The sequence below is a fragment of the Gekko japonicus genome, unplaced genomic scaffold, assembly GCF_001447785.1.
Source record: "Gekko japonicus isolate JY-2015 unplaced genomic scaffold, Gekko_japonicus_V1.1 scaffold665, whole genome shotgun sequence".
Lineage (NCBI taxonomy): Eukaryota > Metazoa > Chordata > Lepidosauria > Squamata > Gekkonidae > Gekko > Gekko japonicus.
In genome coordinates, this window is record NW_015170294.1 from 468533 (window position 1) to 491560 (window position 23028).

Genomic DNA, 23028 nt, shown 5'->3' on the forward strand with positions numbered 1-23028 from the left:
CAACAACTATCAAATAAACAACTCAGTAACAACTTGAGCTGCGGTGGCTCAAGTGGTTAAGACGCTGAACTGCAGGCTGTGGAAGGTCAGTAGTTCAGGAGTTCAAGACCTGGGTGCCGCAAGACGGGGTGAGCTCCTGTCTCTAGTTCCAGCTCCTGCCAACCTAGCAGTTCGAAAGCAAGAAATTGCAAGTAGATAAATAGGTACCACTTCGGTGGGAAGGTAACAGCGTTCCGTGCGCCTTGGTGTTTAGTCATGCCGGCCACATGACCACGGAAACGTCTTCGGACAGCGCTGGCTCTTCGGCTTTGAAACGGAGATGAGCACCGCAACCCTAGAGTCTGATTCGATTGGCTTTCAAGCAAGGGAACCTTTACCTTTACCTTTTTAACATCCCTATAGAAAGATTGGGGGAATAGAGTTCATGTACAAGGTAATAAAAAGTGCATTAGTGCCCCTGCTTTTCTTTCTTCAGGAATATCATTTTGCCCCCCCCCCCAATCCACTGCTGAGGATTAGGGATTGTGATTGACAAGGCTAAGTCTGTCCCTTTTATCCTTTATCTGGCAATCCCCCTTGTACCCTTTTGGTTTAAAAGAGAAACCAGAAACTGCCAGTCTCTGAGGGGGAGCTGACAGAGGGAAAGGAAATGGTTTAACTGCTACCTCCTCAGATAGGGGTTATGGGTTCTACCTGTAGAACAGGAGTATCAGTCTTCAGAGAGAAGCAGACTAGGTTAGTGCGTTGAACAGGAAAGGCACAACATTGGTTTGTTAGCATCAATGGGAAGCTGAGCCCTGTGGTGGTGGGGAGATCAAGTGATCTTTTAATACATTAGAAAACCTAAGGGGAAATAAGAACATAAGAGATGCCAATGTTGGATCAGGCCAAAGGCCCATCCAGTCCAACACTCTGTATCCCACAGTGGCCAGAAATACCAGTGCCATCAGGAGGTCCACCAGTGGGGCCAGGACATTAGAAGCCCTCCCACTGTTGACCCCCCCCCCAAGCACCAAGATGACAGAGCATCACTTGCCCCAGAGTCCCTATCTATACCTTGTGGCTAATAGCCACTGATGGACCTCTGCTCCATATGCTTATCTAATTCCCTTTTGAAGCCGTCCATGCTTGTAGCTGCCACCACTTCCTGTGGCAGTGAATTCCATGTGTTAATCACTCTTTGGGTGAAGAAGTACTTTCTTTTATCCGTTCTAACCCGACCGCTCAGCAATTTCATGGAGTGCCCACGGGTTCTTGTATTGTGAGAAAGGGAGAAAAGTACCTCTTTCTCTACCTGCTCTTTCCCATGCATAATCTTATAAACCTCAATCATGTCACCCCTCAGTCGTCGTTTCTCCAAGCTAAAGAGCCCTAAGCGCCTTAACCGTTCCTCATAGGGAAAGTGTTCCAACCCTTTTATCATTCGAGTTGCTCTTTTCTGCACTTTTTCCAAAGCTATAATATCCTTTTTAAGGTGTGGTGCCCAGAACTGCACACAGTATTCCAAATGAGGTCTCACCATTGATTTATATAGGGGCATTATTATATTGGCTGATCTGTTTTCAATACCCTTCCTAATAATCCCCAGCATAGCATTGGCCTTCTTTATTGCAGTCACACACTGTCTCGACATTTTCAGTGAGTTATCTACTACAACTCCAAGATCTCTCTCTTGATCAGTCTCTGCCAGTTCAGACCCCATCAACGTGTATTTATATTTAGGATTTTTGGCTCCAATGTGCATCACCTTGCACTTGGCCACATTGAACCCCATTTGCCATGTTGACGCCCACTCGCCCAACTTTGACAGATCCCTTTGGAGTGCCTCACAATCCTCACTGGTTTTCACCACCCTGAACAACTTTGTATCATCCGCAAATTTAGCCACTTCACTGCTTACTCCCATCTCCAAATCATTAATGAACAAGTTAAAAAGCAGTGGACCAAGTACTGATCCCTGCGGTACCCCACTGCTTACCACCCTCCACTGAGAAAATTGCCCACCTACACTCACTCTCTGTTTTCTATGAACTAGCCAGTTTTTGATCCATAAAAGGACTTGTCCTTCTATCCCATGATTTTTGAGCTTACTTAGGAGCCTTTGATGAGGAACTTTATCAAAAGCTTTCTGGAAGTCAAGGTAAACAATATCTATTGGATCCCCCTTGTCCACATGTTTGTTCACCCCCTCAAAGAACACTAACAGGTTAGTGAGACAAGATCTTCCCTTACAGAAACCGTGCTGAGTCTGCCTCAATAGGTTTTGTTCATCTATGTGCCTACTAATTCTTTCCTTAATAATGGTTTCCACCAATTTACCCGGTATCGACGTCAGACTGACAGGCCTGTAATTTCCCGGATCTCCTCTGGAACCCTTTTTAAAGATGGGAGTGACATTAGCTACCTTCCAATCCTCAGGAATGGAGGCAGATTTTAAGGAAAGATTACATATCTTTGTCAGGAGATCTACAAGTTCACATTTGAGTTCTTTCAGAACTCTCGGATGTATGCCATCTGGGCCTGGTGATTTTTCAGTTTTTAAGTTGTCTATCAGTTTTAGGACCTCCTCTCTCGTCACCTCAATCTGACTCAGGTCTTCCAACACCCCTCCTGAAATCAGTGGTTCTGGAGTGGGCAAGCACTTCTCATCTTCCACAGTGAAGACGGAGGCAAAAAATGCATTTAGCTTCTCAGCCATTTCCCTATCATCCTTCAATACTCCTTTTACCCCTTGGTCGTCCAAGGGCCCCACTGCCTCCCTGGCTGGTTTCCTGTTTCTAATGTATTTGAAGAAAGTTTTATTGTTGGTTTTTACGTTTTTTGCTATATGCTCCTCATATTCCCTTTTTGCCTGCCTGACCTCAGACTTGCATTTTATTTGCCATAGCCTGTGTTCCGTTTTATCAGCCTCACTGTGACTAGCTTTCCACTGCTTAAAGGAATTCTTTTTACTTTTTACAGCCTCCATTACTCTGTTTGTTAACCATGCAGGCTTTTTCCTATACCTGTTTGTGCCTTTCCTAACCTGCGGAATATATATTTTTTGAGCTTCTAGGATCGTAGTTTTAAATAGATCCCAAGCTTCCCCAATTGTTTTGACCCTTTCTACTTTTCCTTTCAGTTTCCTCCCCACGTGTCCCCTCATATCAGAGAAATTACCCCTTTTAAAGTTAAAAATGGTTGTGTGAGTCTTTTTGGCCAATTCTCTATTTGTACAAATGATGAACTCAACAACATTATGATCACTGTTCCCAAGTGGTGCAATCACTTTTACATCTCTCACCAGGTCTTGAGTGTTACTTAGGACCAAATCAAGGATCGCCTCTCCCCTGGTAGGTTCCATGACCATCTGCTCCATAGCACAGTCATTTAGAGTGTCTAGAAACTCAATCTCTTTTTCCCGGCTAGAACACATATTGACCCAATCAATGTGTGGGTAGTTAAAATCACCTATTATTACACAGTGTTTTTGTCTAGTTGCTATCTTTAAGGCATTCATCATTTTATAATCCTCCTCTATCTTTTGATCCGGTGGGCGATAACAAACTCCCAGTGTTAAGTTTCCTTTTGGCCCCCTATTTCAACCCACAGAACTTCAAGAAGCGAATCCAATTCTCTTAGCCTCTCAATCTTTCTGGACTTTATACCCTCTCTGACATACAGAGCCACCCCACCTCCAACCCTTCCCCCCCTATCCTTCCGATATAATATATAACCGGGAATCACTGTGTCCCACTGATTTTCCTCATCCCACCAAGTTTCAGAAATACCCACAATGTCTATTTTTCCCTCCGACACCAAGCACTCCAACTCCCCGATTTTACCTCGGACAGTAGCACCTTAGAGACCAGCAAGAGTTTCAAGGTATGAGCTTTCAAGACTCAAGTTCCCTTCATAAAAGACAAGTAGGAATGGAGACCTCTGAGTCCTAACATCCCAATCTGAAGGTGGGAGGGGGCTTTGCAACACCCCTCCCACCTTCAGACTGGGAGATATGGATCTCCCGTCCTACATGTATCTGACTGAGGAAGCTTTGACTCTCGAAAGCTGTTGCCCCCTAAATCTTTTTTTTGAGCCCCCAGAGGGGATTTTTAATTATTTTTTATAAGACTACAAAACTAACACAGAAAAAAGGAGAGGGACTACATTTACAGGATAAAGTAAAAGAACCTACTACTACCTAAAAACCCAAGAGAGGAGATCATCAAAAGCTTAATTACATCAAGTCTTCCCTTCATTTATGACATTATAAACTGAGTCAAACATTTATAGTACTTTTTACCCTTTTCTTTACATCTTAAACTTAACTGTCTAAGAACAGTACCCCCAATCATCCCATTTCAAAGTTCTCAAAGGCACAAATCAGAGTCCTTCAGCCTTCACTTCTCCTTTCCCCGTCTCTTCCGCAACTTGTAAGGACTTTTTGGGGCTGCGGCCCCTTGCTCTGCCAGAGAGTCCTCTCCGGAAGAACCCGAGTCCAGCTCGCCACTAGACTTACTGTCCTCTTCTTTTTTTCCGTCCTCTGGCCTTCCCAACTGGACCCTTAGAAATTCCCGAGTTTTCAGAACAGAGTCAAACTTTTCTTTTTTATCCTTGATTTTGAACGTAACACATTCTGGAATTAGCCATTTGTATCCAATTGAAGTTGTCTGAAGATAAAGCACAAGCTCTTTGTACTTCTTTCTCCGTTGTCTTATTTCAAAGGGAATGTCCTTTAAGACTCTGATGGCATTCTCTCCCACTTTCAGGAATATTCCAGAAACTGCTTTCAGGATTGCATCCCTCACATGCCTCTTCGAGAATCTTATGACAGTTTCCCCAGGCAGATTATTTTTCTTTATATAGTCTGAATATGATCTATAGACCAGATCCATGTCGCTTAACAGTGATTCCGCCTTCATCTCTGTCACTGGGGCTAGTAATTCACTCATCACTTCTTTAAGATTCTCTCCCTTATTCTCTGGCATACCCTGGAAGCGAAGGATCATATTAGCCTTTTCCATTTGTAATTGCAGCAGCTGATCTTCCGTGGAAATTTGTTTCCTTTCCACCTTTTGCACTTTTTTCTTCACCTTTTGGGTCGTTGCCTCCACCTCATTCACCTTCTCAGTATTTTGTTTCATCATTTGCAATGTCTCATTTATCTGATTTTGCTGAGAGGTGATACATTGAGTCATTGTTGACATTTGTTCCTTGACGTTATTCAGCTGTTCCAGCAGGGGGCGCATGGATTCTGCTATGGTCTTAGCCAACTCACATTGGCTTCATTTCTGACGCTCAATCTCCTACGCTTGCCCCGGTCGGCGTCACTTAAGTCCATTCGGTCTCTCAGCATGGAGAACCGTCGGAACAAAGAGGCGCCTCAATTCTCCGGCATTCCGGCCAGGGTCCCTTCGCCGGGTCCCTGGGGTGGTTAACGAGCCTGCGCACCCCCTCCTTCGGCTGGAGCACAGCTTCACCCCCGGGAGGTCTGGGAGGTGAGTCTGCTAGCGCGCCGCCATCAACCGGAAGTCTTGCCCCCTAAATCTTGTGGGTGTCTAAGGTGCTACTGGACTTGCATCTAGCTGAAGGAAGCTTGTCTGTTCTACCCTCATTTGGTAGACTGGCAGTTTCTGGCTGGCTCTTTCTTTCCACGACGTTATATTCTGTAGTGCAGTGGTTGCCAACACCATGGCACATCCTGGAAGTTTCCAACCTGGAGTTGGCAACCCTATGTCCTGGAGTTCGAACCTGGAGTTGGCAACCATCAGCCAACGTTTATCTGCCTGTCTGTCTTTACAACCCCCCCCACACACACACACACACAGCCTCTGCCTAGGGAGCAGCTGACATAATTCTCCTCTCCCAACTGAAAATTCCAACTGCCTTGCGGGGGGGGGGGGGAGTTTGAGGTGTGGAATGGAGCTTCCATATGTAAATGACCTTGGAACGCTGGCCGGGACTGCACAAAGCAGCCAATGAACCCAGCCAGTGTCTTCCGAGTGGCAGTTTTTTCGGCCTAACACTAAAGGGGCCAATTTTAGAATTCTGGCACCCAAAACTCTTTTATAATAAGGGAGAGATAAAAGGCCCTCAAGGTTTCTCTCACACACTCACAAATTAAATTAATAAAAGCTACCTACTCAAGCCATGCCAAACCTGTCACAGGGGCCCTAAAAAAATGAAGTACAGGAGACTGCAGGAAGAAGGGGAAATTGAGCAAAACTGTCCTCTCCTGAGAAGCTCAAGGAACTTTCACAAGAAAGGAATGAGTCAATTTAACCCAACTCTACATTCTTTGTCGGAGCTGCGGTGGCTCAAGTGGTTGACACTGAACTGCAGGCTGTGGAAGGTCAGTAGTTCAGCAGTTCAAGACTCGGGTGCCGCAAGATGGGGTGAGCTCCTGTCTCTAGTTCCAGCTCCTGCCAACCTAGCAGTTCGAAAGCAAGAAATTGCAAGTAGATAAATAGGTACCACTTCGGTGGGAAGGTAACAGCGTTCCGTGCGCCTTGGGGTTTAGTCATGCCGGCCACATGACCACGGAAACATCTTCGGACAGCGCTGGCTCTTCGGCTTTGAAACGGAGATGAGCACCGCAACCCTAGAGTCGAATTCGACTGGCTTTCGAGCAAGGGAACCTTTACCTTTACCTTTTACATTCTTTGTACAAGTCTGTATAGTGCATAGACTTTTCTCTCCAAAAGGGGCTGCAACACTGAGTTTGGGGGGAAGATGGAAAAGATTTTTTTTACATTCATGAATGTTTAGATACAACTTTAATGTGAGTTACTGTATATTGCTGCAATGCAACACATCCCTGATACGATATATCGTAACTGTAATAATTGCTATGGGATAATGTGAAACAATGTTCCCATCCACTTATGCAGCTGTTACCACATTGGTTGTAGTAGTTTTATTAGCCTGATTATGGTGCAAGACAAATGCATCTTCTCAGAGACATGGTACAGCAGATACTGTAACAGAGTTGTCTGAGACGAGTGAGATAATGGACTAGATTTCCATAACAACATGGCATTAATTGCTCCAGTAAGGAGAACTTAATATGTAGAGATTTATACCTACAATGTTCCATAATATTTTAGCTGGAATTTACCCAAATTAAGAAACAGGTTACGATACTTTGATGCTGTTGGGGGAAAGCCCAGGTAGTAAGTACCCCTTTCTCCTACATCCTCCTAAATATTAGGCTAGCCAACTTCGTGGGTTCCTCTAATGCTTTGGCTGTCAGGAGGATCACCTTAAGGCTTAATTCAAAGATTGTAGGATCATTTGCTCAGCTAATACCTGACTGAAACATGTTGAAGGAGGGGATATGTGTTCATTTGGATATTTTGACGTAAGCAGAAACTGAAATTTCTCACACTGTGACAAACCTTCTTAATGCAGGTTGAGCAGAGACTTGCAAAATAATAATATCCTATTTTGCCCTAGCAGATATTAACAATAAATGGTTTAAATTGTACGGTCAGCATTTAAACACTGTGCTCAATGATCATCAGGCAATCTGAAATGTAACTGTCTATTATTGGCCATGAATGTTGCTTTGAGGGTTGTAAATAGCAAACCATCCTACAAATCTATTAAATAATATCAGTAAGAGTTACTTCAGGGGAAATCTTAACCAGTAGATACCTACTTAACCAAGATTTTAATCCAGTTTGCAGTCCCAGTTACAACTCTTCGTCCACACTTGTTGTCTGTGTCAACATTGCATGGTTAAAGCAGGTAGCAAGCATTTACACTTCAGGAGGGAAATGTTTCAGGGGACGAAGCATGCAACCCTGCAGCCTGCTCCTGATCACTCTATCATGATCAAGCTTAACCATGATTAGGGGATGTTATTTCATCATTTTTTTACTAATAAACCACTTTAGGGTACTATTACTGTAAAACGGCAGTTTTTATGGTATTTTGACACAGCTCAATAATTTTGTCTCAGACTGGACCTAGTACCAGAGGATAGTGTTCCATGTTTGTTCAAATGCATGGGCTCTTCAAGTTTCTCCCTGGGCCCTATTTTTGTCTTCAAATGGCTTCAAATACTGATTTTTAGTATCTATATAGAAAACATTCCAGTGTTTAAATTACACTTTTCTTTGAGGATAATCCCTTAAATTTCTAAAGCCCCCACACCACAGTAATTCATTTATTAATGTTTCTGAATGGAATTGACATCATCCATAATGCCAAGTATTAGTTGAGAATAAATTCTTATGATTTATCAGTTATACATGTTGATTAATTCCGATGAGGGATTTTATTTTAAAATTGAAAGGACAGGTTGTCTTCTTTCAGTGTCTTAAAAATCCACTAGACCTTCCTTTTGTCAAAATATTTTTCCATGTAGAATGAAAGCTGTTGTGTTGAAAGACTCCATTTTCACTGTCTAGCATGAGGACAAACTAAATTTGTTTTGAAAGCCACTTAGAAAGTTATGCTGAGACGCAATATTGAGAATATAGTTTAAATGTTTGTTGTTAACAATGAAAACAAAAGATGCATACTTCTGTTAATGCTTATATACTCATATTTCTCCACCTTGATCACCAGGACTCCTAGGGCTGTTTACTACAAAAATGAACAGAAGCAATCTGCAAAACCACACCTGCAGAAAATATGCTAATGAATTATTATTGTCATTATTTTATTTTTCCCCTCTGTGTGTTCATACGTATGCATATACAATGCAAACGTATACAATGCCACGGGCCAAAAGGAAGGCCTGTCTTGCACAGTGCCTGCCTTATATCCATGCTTTAGTACATTTTCTATTAAATTCTGAACACTGTAAATTAACTTCATATTAAAAATCAGTTTTAATGTAGCTCTATAAAATATGTGGGTGTGATGTATGTTTAATGTTGGGTACTGAGAGCCACCTTGTGGAGTTTGTGCAGATTGTCTGTGATTCTATGTTTTTAGTATATGGACTAGGGTGCTGCTGTTTTGAACTATTTTACATTAAAGTATAAGCATGTTAACTATGTTTTAGTGTTTTGCAAGGTATTTTTTGTTCACAGCATATTTCACACATTTTCTTTTTTTCCATTGCATAGACATGATAATCTTTTATAACAAGTATTGATAGTACATATTTCTTACTCCTGTATGTGTGTTAGAATTATACAAAGAAAGCATTAATAAAATATAAATTCAGAACTTTATAACCCAACTGGTAATTTGCATGTGGGTGGTATTCAAGAAATTCTCCGATGTGCCGTTGTCTTTTTCGTTTATTTACTTCATGTATAGCCTACTTTTTCTCCCCAGTGAGAACCCAGAATGGCTTGTAACATTTTATCCTCACAACTCTGTGAGGTAGGTTAGGCTCAGAGTGTGTGACTTACCCAAGGTCACCCAGCAGACTTCCATGACAGTTTATTATAATCTATTTTTGGGAGGTACCACAAGGTAAACTTTCTTCCTCAAATTAGGAAGTTTGGTGTAGTTTGCCAGTTTGGTGTAGTGGTTAAGTGTGCAGACTCTAATCTGGGAGAATCGGGTTTGATTCCCCACTCCTCCACTTGCACCTGGCTGGATGACCTTGGGCAAGCCATAGTTCTGATAAGAGCTGTTCTTGAAAAAGACCAGTTTCTGTCCAGAGCTCTCTCAGCCCCGCCTACCTCACAGGAGGGGAAAGGAAAGGAGTTTTGTGGGGAGGGGAAAGGAAAGGAGTTTGTAAGCCGCTCTGAGACACCTTTGGGTAGTGAAGGACGGGGTATAAATCCAATCTCTTCTTCTTCATATCTCTAATTATCACACCCTATTACCTTCTCATAGCTGATTTTTTTTTACAAGAACTTTCCTTTTTCTCTTAGCCTTGTCAGAACTTTGATAACTTTGGGCAATTCTGTATTCATAGTCAGCTATACATAGATGCCAAGCCTAACTATGCAGAGACCTAGAGTCTGGTGATTTATATGCTGACATGCTTACCTTCACCTATCCAATAACCTTGCACAGCAGCCCTGATTTTTAGAATGTAAGATAAATAATACCCACTGTGAGCCAATGTATCTTAGTTTGCTTTAGAGCTTTTAGAAAAGCTACTCTTGGTTGTTTAAATTTGGCATGCAAAGCAACAGCACTAAGCTGGAGTGCCTATTCTGCCCAGACAGAGTGGGGGAGGGGGGAAAAGGACTCTGGGGCAATTGTGCCTGGCTTTGGCTGTCAGCCAGGTGACTCAGTACCACTTCTCGTGCAGCCCCTGTTGCTGTTGGTCAGTTTCATGGCTTGAAAAGGGTCAGCAGGGCCAGCATACCTGATGGTCAGTGGCTCCAATTTGGTTTGCACTATATGTTTAAAAGGAAGGGGCTGCAGGGAGACTGGTCATTCAGAACCCTCTTTGACAGACAGAAGGCTGTCCCGCCCCTGAAGGGGAAAACAGCCACTCAAAACTATGGGAATGCTACTCCAGCATCCAATCACCTTTGAGAAGGGGAATGGAATGTTGAAGGGAAACACAGCAGGAGTTTGGTTCAGTTCTGCCTCCTGAAGAGAGCAGTGAGTGCTCAGTTCTGGCTCAGGAAAAGAGCAGACAGAGTGAAAGGTAGCTCATTTGGTAGTGTGACAGAGTGGTTTAACTCTACCTCTGAGAGAGGATAGAGAACCCAATTGTTAGGCCAGTCTCTGGCTATGAGCAGACCTTGTGCCATTTAGTCTGACTCTTGGGAAAGGGCAGGCTGGTGTGGGTGGAATCCTCCTGTATGTGTGTTAGGATACAATCGGTAAAAGCCTGTTTATGCTGGAAAGTATTAAAGTGGAGCTACTCATTCAGAACCGGATATGGAACAACTGATTGGTTTAGCATAGGAAAAGGAGTACGACAAGGATGTATATTGTCACCTTGCTTATATAATATATATGCAGAGTACATTATGCGAAATGCTGGCCTGGATGAATCACAAGTGGGAATTAAGATTGCTGGGGAAAAGATCAGCAACCTCAGATATGCAGACGATACCACTCTAATGGCAGAAATGGAAGAGGACCTTAAGAGCCTCTTGCTCAGGGTAAAAGTTGTTGTTGTTGTTGTTGTTGTTCAGTCGCACAGTCGATTCCGACTCTTCGCGACCCCATGGATCATCTCCCGCCAGGCCCTCCTGTCTTCTGCCGTCCTCTGAAGTTGGCTCAATTTCATGTTCGTTGCATCGATGACACTGTCTAACCATCTCATCCTTTGCCGTCCCCGTCTTCTTTGACCTTCAATCTTTCCCAGCATCAGGGTCTTCTCCAGTGAGTGCTCCCTTCTCATTTGCTGGCCAAAGTATTTGAGCTTCAGTTTCATTATCTGGCCTTCCAGGGAACAGTCAGGGTTGATTTCTTTGAGGATTGACTGATTTGATCTTCTTGCAGTCCAAGGGACTCTCAAGAGTCTCCTCCAGCACCATAGTTCAAAAGAATCTATTCTTCGGCGCTCAGCCTTCCTTATAGTCCAACGCTCGCAGCCATACATGACTACTGGGAATACCATTGCTTTGACCATGCGGACTTTTGTTGGCAGGGTGATGTCTCTACTTTTTATCATGCTGTTTAGGTTCGCCATCGCTTTCCTCCCAAGGAGCAGGCGTCTTTTAATTTCATGACTGCTGTCACAGTCTGCAGTGATCTGGGATCCCAGGAACGTGAAGTCTGTCACCACTTCCACAACTTCCCCTTCTATTTGCCAAGGAGTGATGGGGCCGGATGCCATGATCTTAGTTTTTTTGATGTTGAGCTTCAAGCCCACTTTTGCGCTCTCCTCTTTTACCCTGAGCAAGAGGCTCTTTAGGTCCTCTTCACTTTCAGCCATTAGAGTGGTATCATCTGCATATCTGAGGTTGTTGATCTTTTCCCCAGCAATCTTAATTCCCGCTTGTGATTCATCCAGGCCAGCATTTCGCATGATGTACTCTGCATATATATTAAATAAGCAAGGTGACAGTATACAGTTGGCAATTTGATCTCTCGTTCCTCTACCTCTTCTAAACCCAGCTTGTACTTCTGGCAGTTCTCTATCCACGTACTGTTGAAGCCTAGCTTGTAGGATCTTGAGCATGACCTTGCTAGCGTGTGATATGAGTGCAATTGTGCGATAGTTTGAACATTCTTTGGCATTGCCCTTCTTTGGAATTGGAATGTATACTGACGTTTTCCAATCCTGTGGCCACTGTTGCGTTTTCCAAATTTGCTGGCAAATTGAGTGCAGCACTTTAACAGCATCATCTTTTAAGACTTTGAATAGCTCAGCTGGGATACCATCACCTCCACTAACTTTGTTGTTAGTAATGCTTTCTAAGGCCCATTTAACTTCACATTCCAGGATGTCTGGCTCGAGATCAGTGATTATACCGTCGTGGAACATGCCTTGTTGAAATAGTCTTGCACATTGAAAGGTTCATGATGTATTGTATAAGAAATTGTCTCTATGTTTACAGTTGTGGTCTTTTAAGATAAAATTAGAGACTCCTTCTCTCCAAAAGTAGCATAATATAGGAAATTTGTACAAGAAGTAATGTCTGATCTGCAGTTGTGAACCCATTTCTTTTCAAGTCTTACTGAAGCCCATACTTCTTTTGTAAAACTTAATTGCCCTGGCTGTTTGGGGCTGGAAAGGGATGACAAAGATATCAAGTGTTCCATTTTATTAATCATTCATGCTTCTGGATCACAATGACTTTGTAAAAGTTATCATGCCAAACCATGGTTAAGGAAGCATAACCATTATTTGGCATTGTATCTGATCTGAGAAACCATGATTCTCAATTGGCTAGCCCCAAAATCCATGGCTACAGCTAACTAAGGTTTGGCACACAGTTGAGTTAACACTATAGTTGAGTCGATCAGTCTTCCTTCCTAAGCTGCTGCACTGTGGGGACAAGAGTGAATTTCCAACCTTCAAAAGCTCCGGATGAAAATGAAAGCAGAAAAGCAGTTTTATAAAAGGAACAGGATAGTAGTCTATTCCAGTGTGTCCTGTATGCCTTGTCTTGGTCTTACTGCATTGTTTTAAAATTTGGACCGTCTAGTCCAGAATCCTGTCTCACTCAGTGGCCATCGAGTTCCTCTGGAGGTCCAACAACAGAGCATAGAGGCTGAAGCCTTCCCCTGATGTGCCTCCTGGCGCTAGGATTCAGAGGTTGACTCCCTCTGAATGTGGAGGTTTCCCTCAGTCAGCATAGCTAGTAGCCATGAATCTGTCTAATCCCCTTTTAAAGCTGTCTATGCCTGTGGCCATCCCTATATCCTCTGGCAGCAAATTTCGCATTTTAATCACTCTTATTTACATAAGAGTATTTGGACTTTCAAAATCCAGGTCCATCCTGAACCTACTGCCCATCAGCTTCATTGGATGCCTTGAAGTTCTAGTATTTTACGTGAGGGAGAAAAAGTTCTCTTGTTAACTCTCTCCACCCTGTGCATAATTTTGTAAGCCTCTATCATGTCTGCATACACACACACCCTTAGTCATCTCTTTTCTAAACTGTGAAATCCCAAACTTTTCCAGCCTTTGCTCGTAGGGAATGCCTTCCAACCTCCAAACCATCTTGATTGCCTTCTTCTGTACTTTTTCCAGCTCTGCAATGGCCTTTTTGAGATACGGTGACCAGAACTGTACACAGTATTCCAAATGAGGCCACACCATAGATCTATACAGGGGCATTTTAATATAGGTTGTTATATGTTTAATCCCTTTCCTGATAATCCCCAACATAAAGTTTTCCTTTTTTCACTGCTACAGCACACTGGGTTGACACTTTCACTTAGCTATCTACTACATCTCCAAGATCTTGTCAGTCTTAGCAAATTCAGATCCCTTTAGCCTATAGTTGAAGTTGGGATTTTTTTGTTCCAATATGCATCATCTCACACTTACCAACACTGAACTTCATCTGCCCACTCACCCAATTTGTGGAGATCTTCCTGGTGCTCTTCACAGTCAACCTTGTTTTTCACCATCTTAAATAATGTTGTGTCATGTGCAAACCTGGCTACTACAATACTCACCCCTTGTTCTGGATAATTTATGAACAAATTAAATAGCAAGGGCCTCAATACCAAACCTGGTGGGACCCCACTGTTTACTTCCCTCCATTATGAGAACCGTCCATTTTATTACTACTCTTTAATTCCTGCCATTTAACCAATTTTTAATCCATAACAGAACCCATCCTCTTAACCCATGACTGCTATGTTTACTCATGAGTCTTTAGTGAGGTACCTTGTCAAAAGCCTTTTGAAAGTCCAAATACATAATGTCTTACTGGATCAGGATTATCTATATGGTGTCTCAGAATATTGCAAAAGGTTGGTGAGGCAGGGTTTCCCTTTGCAGAAACTGTGCTGATTTTCCCTGTGCAGACTTTGTTCCTCTATGTTTTTATCTTTGATTACAGTTTCTACTAATTTACCTTGGACAGGCATTAAGCTGACTGTCCAGTAATCTCCTGGTTCCACTCTGCACTCCTTTTTAAAATTCAGTGTAACTTTTGCTATTCCCCAGTTTTCTGGTATACAGCAGCTGAATCTAATGATAGGTTACATATACAGGTTAGTAGGTCAACTATCTCACATTTGAGTTCCCAAAGAACTCTGAGTTGTATGCCATCAGGACCTGGAGACTTAGCAGTTTTTAGTTTCCCTAGAAGGTCTAGAAATTAATCTCTGGTCACCTCAATTGGTTCAGTCCTTCAGATTCCCTTCCTGAAAACAGTGGCTGTGGCTTGGGTACATGCCTCACACACTCCACAGTGAACACAGAGGCAAAACATTCATTGAGCATCTCCACTATTTCCCTTTCATCCTTTAGCAATCCTTTTATTCCTTGGTCATCCAAAGGCCCAACTGCTTCTCTATTGAATGCTTTGTGGTATTTGATTGCATTGTTTTATATTATTTAATCCACCTTGAGTCTTAGTGAGAAAAACAAATTAAAAATAAACAAACCATGGCTTTTCTCTTTAATATCTGAAGATTCAAAGTGGAGTTTATGTTGTAAAGATTACTTAATGTAAGTTGCCTCCTGTTTTGTCCTGTGTAATACACATTTTGTCTAAATATTTAATATAACAAAATGTACATTAAAGTAATACAATAAAGTATACAAAACCAATTTTAAACTAATATAGTAATGACAAAAGGAAATACTACTTTACACAATGAGTTATTAAAACTGTAGAATTTGATGTAATGATGGCCAAAAGCAGAAGATAAGTCCATCAGTGGCTACTAGCCCTGGTGACTAAAGAGAATTTCCACATTCAGATGCAGTAAACCTCTGAATTCCAGTGCCAGGAGCCAACATCAGAGGAAGACCTCAACCTTTATGTCCTGTTGTTGGACCTCCAGAGGAATGGTTGGCCACTGTGTGAGACAAGATGCTGGATGATGAACCATTGGTCTGATCTAGCAGGATTCTTATGTAAGAGAAAATGGAGCACCATACTTAATGAAAGGATTAGTGGAGCCTTCAAAAGAATTGAAAACTAATCTTAGAACTGAGTAAAACTAAAAGCAAATCATTAGGTATTTATCAATTACTGCAAGGGAATTTATGAAGTGTGTGTGTGTGTGTGTGTGTCCTTGTGAGTTTAGTTTTAGTAAAATGTTTTAAACGAGAACAAAGACTTTTAAGTTAGGCAACAAAAATTATTATGGGAGACATATAGAGATATGTTTACTTTACTGACACCATTTCCATTCCCATCCCCCAATGAATCACACTGTTGTGCATCAGGTTAGTGACATTTACAAAGGTTTCAAAGGATTTTTAAACTGCATTTGAATATTAAACTAGATAAAATGGGATGGGGGGGAGAGCAACACAGAATCCAGGAGAGGATGAAGATAAAGCTTTCATCTGAAGTCAGTGGAAGTAAAGAGGGAAGGGGGAGGGGGACAATAATTTTCTAGAAATACCTTTAAAGCAGTTTATTGGGAAGGAATATAGAGAGAAAGAGCAGAGGAGGAAAGTGAAGTTCACACTGGTCTTGTTTGCATAGGTCATATTACACAATATGGGTGGAATGGAAAGTGGAAGCGACTTTCTCCTCATCTGAGAAGGAAGCTGTCGTGAAAATTACTCACCTGAGGAGGGTTAGCCCCTGACTTGGCACAGGATCTTGGATACTGCAAACATCACTTTGTGTCTAGGCCATTTTTCAGAGGCTTGAGAGCTGCCAACAGTTTCTTTACACTTCACTAGTCTGCTCTATATGCAGGAATTTTCTCATTCCCTGTGCTCCTCAGTTCAGTAACATGAGCAGGTGAATATACAAATATCTTTATTGATAACAGAGAGATAGAAAAACATAGGGAAGTACAAGTAGAATGAAGTCAGTTTCTGTATACAGATTATTATATAGAACACAATAATGCTGTTGCTTTAATTAGCAGTAAGTAACCATACTTCATGTGGATTCCTCAAGGTAGACCAGATCTGATCATTTTTCCCAGGCAGAAACCTCCTTTCAAAGAGTTTCTTGGGAAGAATCAGCTTCAATGGAGCTAAACAAGTTTCAGATGCTAAATTAAATGTTAAGCCTTTGCACGGCTCAGGTGTGTTGTTGATAGTCACTTTAAAGCTGTGTTCTAGTTACTGTGCTACAGAGACTCTCCACCTGTTGTTTTCCTTAATATTAAGGCGTTAAAACTTACAGAGTTTAATATCACATAGGTCCAGATGGACCATCAAGGTAAGGAAAAAGGTAGTTTTACCAAGACACTATTATTTATATTTGACAAACACCAAAGGAAATGGGTGATAACTACTTTATGATCTATACTTCTAGGACTGATAGTTGAGCATGCATGCTTACCAGACCAAAGGATCCTACTTAGGGATACAAATTTATATGCAACATTGTTTTCCTGAAAATTGATCATAAAGGACTTTTCTGTCTCTAAAGCCTATAGAAAAAAGGCTAAAAAGTCAGAGCACTTCAGACTGGATGCTTGCTTCCTCTTCCCAATGACACAGGCTGTGTCTCGGGTGGAGCATCTGCTTGACTTGTAAAAGGTGATGGGAAAGGCCTCTACCTGAGATCCTGGAGAGCTGCTGACAGTCGAGCACTGACTTCTGACCTTCTTATTACAATGTTCTGTTTCATGTATCCATGAGTCATTAGGATATACAAAAAAAGCAGCAAATACTTTGCTTGCATAAACTGACATGTGCATATAGGTACTGCAGTACTGCTCACTTGCAAGTTCTGCAGTGAGAGGCCCACCGGCTGACTTAGGCATGCCATAAAAATTCCCCAGATAGACTCTCAGACCATTTATGCTTCAGGGCCTTTAGCATTGCCGACAGCTATCAATCTGAGTTATAATATCTGCTTGAGATATACTGTTATGCTTAACAAGAGATACATTAACTTGCTGAGTATGTTATTGAATTATGTGGCAAATCTCTGTACTTAATTATTATTGCTTGTTAAATTAATCTTACATTGATTTTATCTTTTATTCCACTTGTCCATAAAAAGGTACAAAAGTCCAGAAACAAGCAGTTGCGTGAAATGTTTCCAGATGGATTCAGTATTCATCATGCTGGAATGCTGCGGCAAGACAGAAGCTTAGTGGAGAATTTGTTTTCTCGTGGATATATCAAAGTCTTGGTTTGTACAGCTACATTAGCCTGGGGTGTCAATCTTCCAGCCCATGCTGTTATCATTAAGGTAGGAGCGTATCATCTCTCTGTATAGGACAGTGACTATGTGTAAAGCCTCATATAACAAGATATTTGCTGTAGTTTGCAAAAGGAAACATGGATGCAGGGGGCGGTGGTTGCTGTTAATTATCTAGGGTTTTTTTTTAGCTTGTTAAAGTGATTCTCTCTTTGGGAGTTGAGTTTTATAGTAAAGATTTAGCTATACCATAGATTATGAAAGGATTAGCTAAAGTACACTTCTGAAATCCTGCTGTATTTGTCTAATTTTCATCTTCAGCTCATCTGGCTTTTATTCTTGTGTGTTTATGTTAATTTTTATTAACTTTTCCTCAACCAGGGAACACAGATCTATGCTGCAAAAAGAGGCTCCTTTGTTGACCTTGGAATTTTAGATGTCATGCAGATATTTGGTCGGGCTGGACGGCCTCAGTTTGACAAATTTGGAGAAGGCGTCATCATTACAACACATGACAAACTCAGCCATTACCTGACCCTGCTCACTCAGCAGAACCCAATCGAGAGCCAGTTTCTTGAAAGCCTTGCCGACAACTTGAACGCAGAGGTACTGTTTAAGTCATTCACCATAGCTAATGCATACAAAGCTTTGGATACTAATATTAGTAAGAACAGAGAAAATCCACATTTGTTTATATTCAGATCTATAAAATCTAGCAACTTTATTCAATAGTTTATTGGGATTGTGACACTAACAAAATATTATGCAAGTGTAACAAAGCCATTTAGAATGCAATGTTTTGAGGGCTTTAGCTCAGTTTCTTTTAAAAAATTATTTTAAGCTTGTGCATGATTTCTAAATAAAATGCATACTGTGGCTGCGGTCACACGGAGCATTAGGCACACTAGAGGGACGGAAAATAGGCGGATTTTCCGGGTGCAATCACACCGCCACATCTGGGAAGCGTCGAGCTCCCGTGGCGAACCTGAGGCTTCCCACAGAAGATGCGCGGTAAAAAACTAGTACCTCGGAGGTAGTTTCCTGAAACCGCGGGGCAAGGGCGGGCGTCTGATCACATTTCCGGTGGTAGTTCCGGCACCCGCCCATGTCCCCTCGGAAAAAGGGTGTTTTTTTTCAAAGTCTCCATGGATGCGCACAAGCACCCAACAGGGCCTGCGCGCATTTGAGTTTTTTTTAAAAAAACCAACCCCATTTGCCCCACTTCTTTGCCACGCGGCAGGACTGTGGAGTGATTGGCACCTCCCCCCTACCATGGGACCTCCATCGGTAGGTCTGCTCAAGCAACCGCACAGTTTTTAGCCCCAGGGCTAACAGCCACGTTTCCCCCCCGTATTTTCCTGCCCGTGTGACCGGGACCTCAGTAGCATTTAAAAGGTCCTCAAACCCACCAAAGATGTAAAGACTTTTCTTCGTGCATCTTATTGTTGGAAAAGATTGACTCTTAGACCAATGATATTGAGGGGTTGGGTGCAATGTAGCATATCTGTGGGCACAAGGACTTCTGCCTGCAAAGTATGACTTTCAATGCTTTCCCCTTCCCACAGCAGCCCAAGATGCCTTGCGGGCTCCCCTTTCCCCCAGGTGCAGGATTTCAGGGGGCATTTTGAAGTTGCCATGGAAGGGGGCACAGAAAGACTTGCACTCCATAGGCAGAAGTCCTTGTGCCTGTGGAAATGTTGCACTGCACCCAAACCAACAACGGCATATTACCTCAGGGGATTACCCTGTGCCTCATTAATCTGCCAGAACAAATTTATTCCAACAAAACTCCAAACTGTATCTCTAAAAAAAAGAAAGAAAAGGCAGCCAGTTCAGACAGTGCTGAGGAAAAATGGGGGGGGGGGGGGGTTAGGGATTTTCAAGTTGTCGAAGATAGTTTCTTTAGAACCTAAGGCTTGGTCTGTACATGCATCAGAAGGCACCACTTCAGACTGCAGTGGGTCGGAGCAACATCCTTAATGCTTATAAAAATTTCCCTGCAACTAAACAATCAACATTCCAAGGGGAGAAAGTTCTAGCCCAGCCATTTGCATTCTGAACAAGCTTTCCATGTACAAAGGATTATGTGTATACCAGGCCTTACTCATAGAATACTAGCATGTAGGAATAAGTGATCTTTTCCAAACACCTAATTATAAAGCAACAGAGAAAGGAAAGACAGCACAAGGTGACAGACTTGGTAGATTGGCTTCTGTTCTTCTTGGGCTACTGTTGAGTTTCTCCTTGGTGGGTTCTTTCTCTTGTGTGGTATCCATGAATTCAAGTGATAGTTAGAAGTTGAAATGAGATGGTTTGTATAGCCCTAAATGTATTATACCCTTCTGAATCCATTGTCGTCAGTAAATTTAGAAGGGTGTAGCTCTGCTCAGGATTGCACTGCCAACTACCCAGAATTTGAGTATCACTGACTTCAACAAAATTAGCACAAAATGTACTTATAATAAAACAACTATAAATGGCATGCCTTATTTGTCAGAAATTATGCCACTTGGTTATCATCTAAAGCATAGCCTTTTCAGTGGTGGTCCCTTTGTTTGAAGAACTATTTTGTTGAGTAACACAGCTGAAGCTCTTGGACACATTGCAACTTACTATGCAATCATTTGGTAATGGTAGTGGTTCATGAATTTTTCATTCTCTAAAGAAGGTCACAAGCTATTACTTTCCATAGAATGTGCCGAATGCCAATACAAATGATACATGCCCCTCTTTCATTAAGTTACTTAAATAAAATAGAAAGGACAAATTATATTGACCCTTTCATTCTACTGTGGTCATAACCTCTGAGGAAGAGTTGACATTGTTGTGTTAGTTTTCTTTTATTTATTTGTTAAAATATTTTACTCCACTCTTTCCACTTGGCTCAAGGCAGCTTACAGAAATAATTAAAACATTACAAATTAAAGCCAAAATAAAATAGCAAGGCCAAAATACTCCCCAAAGATATGTGCCCATCAAAAACCTTGCCAAAAAACAGATCTAAAGATCTTCAGTGAGGCAGTCATGATGGGAAAGGGCAGACAATGAAGATGTAGTTGGCACACAGGAAGTTTGTGATCAAATGGTTTGTTTAATTACTCTGAATGCCTTTGGTGAAAACTGCAGGTCAGGGGAAGAAAATACTAAATTGGGGGGGGGGGTCTTTCTTAACCTTGCATAAGTCTCTCTAATCAAAATAAATGTTTTTGAGTCACCCATGGCATAAACTCTAAAACTTTCACTCTTGCATTTATTTTCCTGTATGTACCTGTATGAACTACAAACAAAACACTTCTTCACAGCAGTGCTTATAGTATATGACTGTAGAAAGAAGCAAAATGTGTCTGATTAGCAGCCCACGATGCTACCTTGAACTGCTTTATATTCATAAGATGTTACAAGATGCTTACTATATTACAAAAAATGACATTATCAAATCAAAAGAAACACAGTGTGTACCCAACAAAGATCAAAAAGATTTTGATACTTGAAGTTAGTACTAAATGCTAGTGACTATTGTTGTTGAAATGCTATCATACTGTATTGTGCTACTAAGGTTCTGGAGCACAGAACCTGTACAGATCCCCTGAGAAGTTTCAGAGAGTGTTATCTTTCTGACACTCAAGAATTTTCAAGGACTGAGTCTGCCTACTCATATTGAGCATAACAATTTCAGAGTAAAAATGATTGCATAGTAAGTTGTAATGTGTCCGAGAGCTTTAGCTTTGTTACTCAATAAATTGGATATATATATGCAGTGTTAAATACCCAGACTCAGTAGTTCACAAATTACCCCTAGCCCTTTAGTTTGTGATACATTCATGAAAGGAACCACCACTGAAAAGGCTACCTCTCAGGTAATCACCTGCCTAGACTCTAAGGCAAGCTATTCTAAGAAAATCCTCTAATAAAGAACTTAATTCAGAAACAGGTTGTATAGGAGAAAGTAGGATACCTTGAATCCAGACTATATGGAGCTTTATATGTCAATGTGGACACATGAAGTTGTATACAGAAACAAACTGGAAGCTAGTGAAACTCTTTCAGTGCAGTGGAAATACACTCCTTATGGGTAGTTATGTTTAACATTCTGCTGCATTCTGAACCAGCTGTAGTCCTCAATCTTAGCCCCATGCACAGTGCAGTGTAGATATCAAGCCTGGTTATAACCACACTATGGATGATGATGTTGAGCTCATTTCTTTCCAGTAAGGGCCACGGTTGTCTCAACAACAATTGGAAGACATGTTATGGAATTGATATTACCTGAGCATCCAGTAATAAAGCTGGATTTAAAATTACCCTCAAGTTGTACTTCTGCTCCTTAAGAAGGAGTGCAGTCCCATCCAGAACAGGAGAAATGCCACGAGGCCAGATCTATTTTATCTGGATTAAAGTTCCTTTTATTTCCTCTTATCCAATGCATTACTAATACCGTCTTTGTATAGGATGTTGGTTCATGAAGCTTCTGCATTCGTGCGTGGTTGCCAGTACAGTGTGTTATTGAGGTCATAGTGCTCATAACAGTTGCAGTATTCTTCAGGTTGCCATTTGTAATTGAAACTGTGAACATAATCTGTTTTAATTAAAACTAAATTATTTCATTAGCTTGGCAAGTATATTTTCTAAAGTAAGTTTTATGTCCATTCTTAGTATGAGTTACACATAACGTCTGTCTCTGCCATAGAATATATTCTACATGTTGTTTACTTTTTAGCTGATCCCCCTCCACAATTGGATTCCTAGAACAGAAGTAGCAAGCACCTGCAGGGGAAATGGCTACATGTTTAAAATCCATTGGGAGTGAGGGCTGTAGTCAGGAAGGGAAATAGGTGAAAAAGATGGCTGGCTCCAACCCCACGCTTGTCAAAGGTAGTTTTACCTGCACAGTTTCTGGCTACCAAGACTCAGAGTAACAGTGGACAGTTCACACCCAAATCAACCAGTTAAACAACTACTTTCTTAAACAGATTTTCCTTTGAATAGTATATGTGAAAGGTAAGAGGATACATGCATTGTTTTGATGGTGTTTGAATACTGTCCACAGAAGGGAATCTAGTTACATAGCTGCAAAAAAAAAAAAATGCAGAATGAAAGTTGGAAAGAACTTTTTATTTAGCCAACCCCAAATGGAAAAGTAGAATGCAATTTTGTCTTTCTAAAAAAGTTTAATTATGCTTTGAAAGATCTAGTGCGCAGTAAGCATAAAATTAATCTTCAGTGGTCAGGAACTGTGCCAGTTTCCGACAACTGAGGGTCAATGCTGAAGCGTGTTAATGATTTCTAATAAACTTATGTTAGTGAAAATAGCAATGCATCTCAGCTGGTATAACTGAAAATGCTGAAAAGCAGAAGTGTGGAGCACTGACAGAGCCATGAAACCTTCATTTTTTATGTACTCTGGAAAACTGCACATGAA

At 41.5% G+C, this 23028-nt stretch overlaps 1 protein-coding gene across 1 annotated transcript in view; it reads left to right on the plus strand.

The window, feature by feature from the left end:
• The window catches only part of ASCC3 (activating signal cointegrator 1 complex subunit 3), a 409581-nt gene that overhangs the window by 202500 nt on the left and 184053 nt on the right, over positions 1–23028 (plus strand). The window contains exons 14-15 of the mRNA XM_015417908.1: positions 17469–17660; positions 17991–18215. Coding sequence (XP_015273394.1) covers positions 17469–17660; positions 17991–18215 — 417 coding nt within the window. The remainder of the gene's footprint in view (positions 1–17468; positions 17661–17990; positions 18216–23028) is intronic.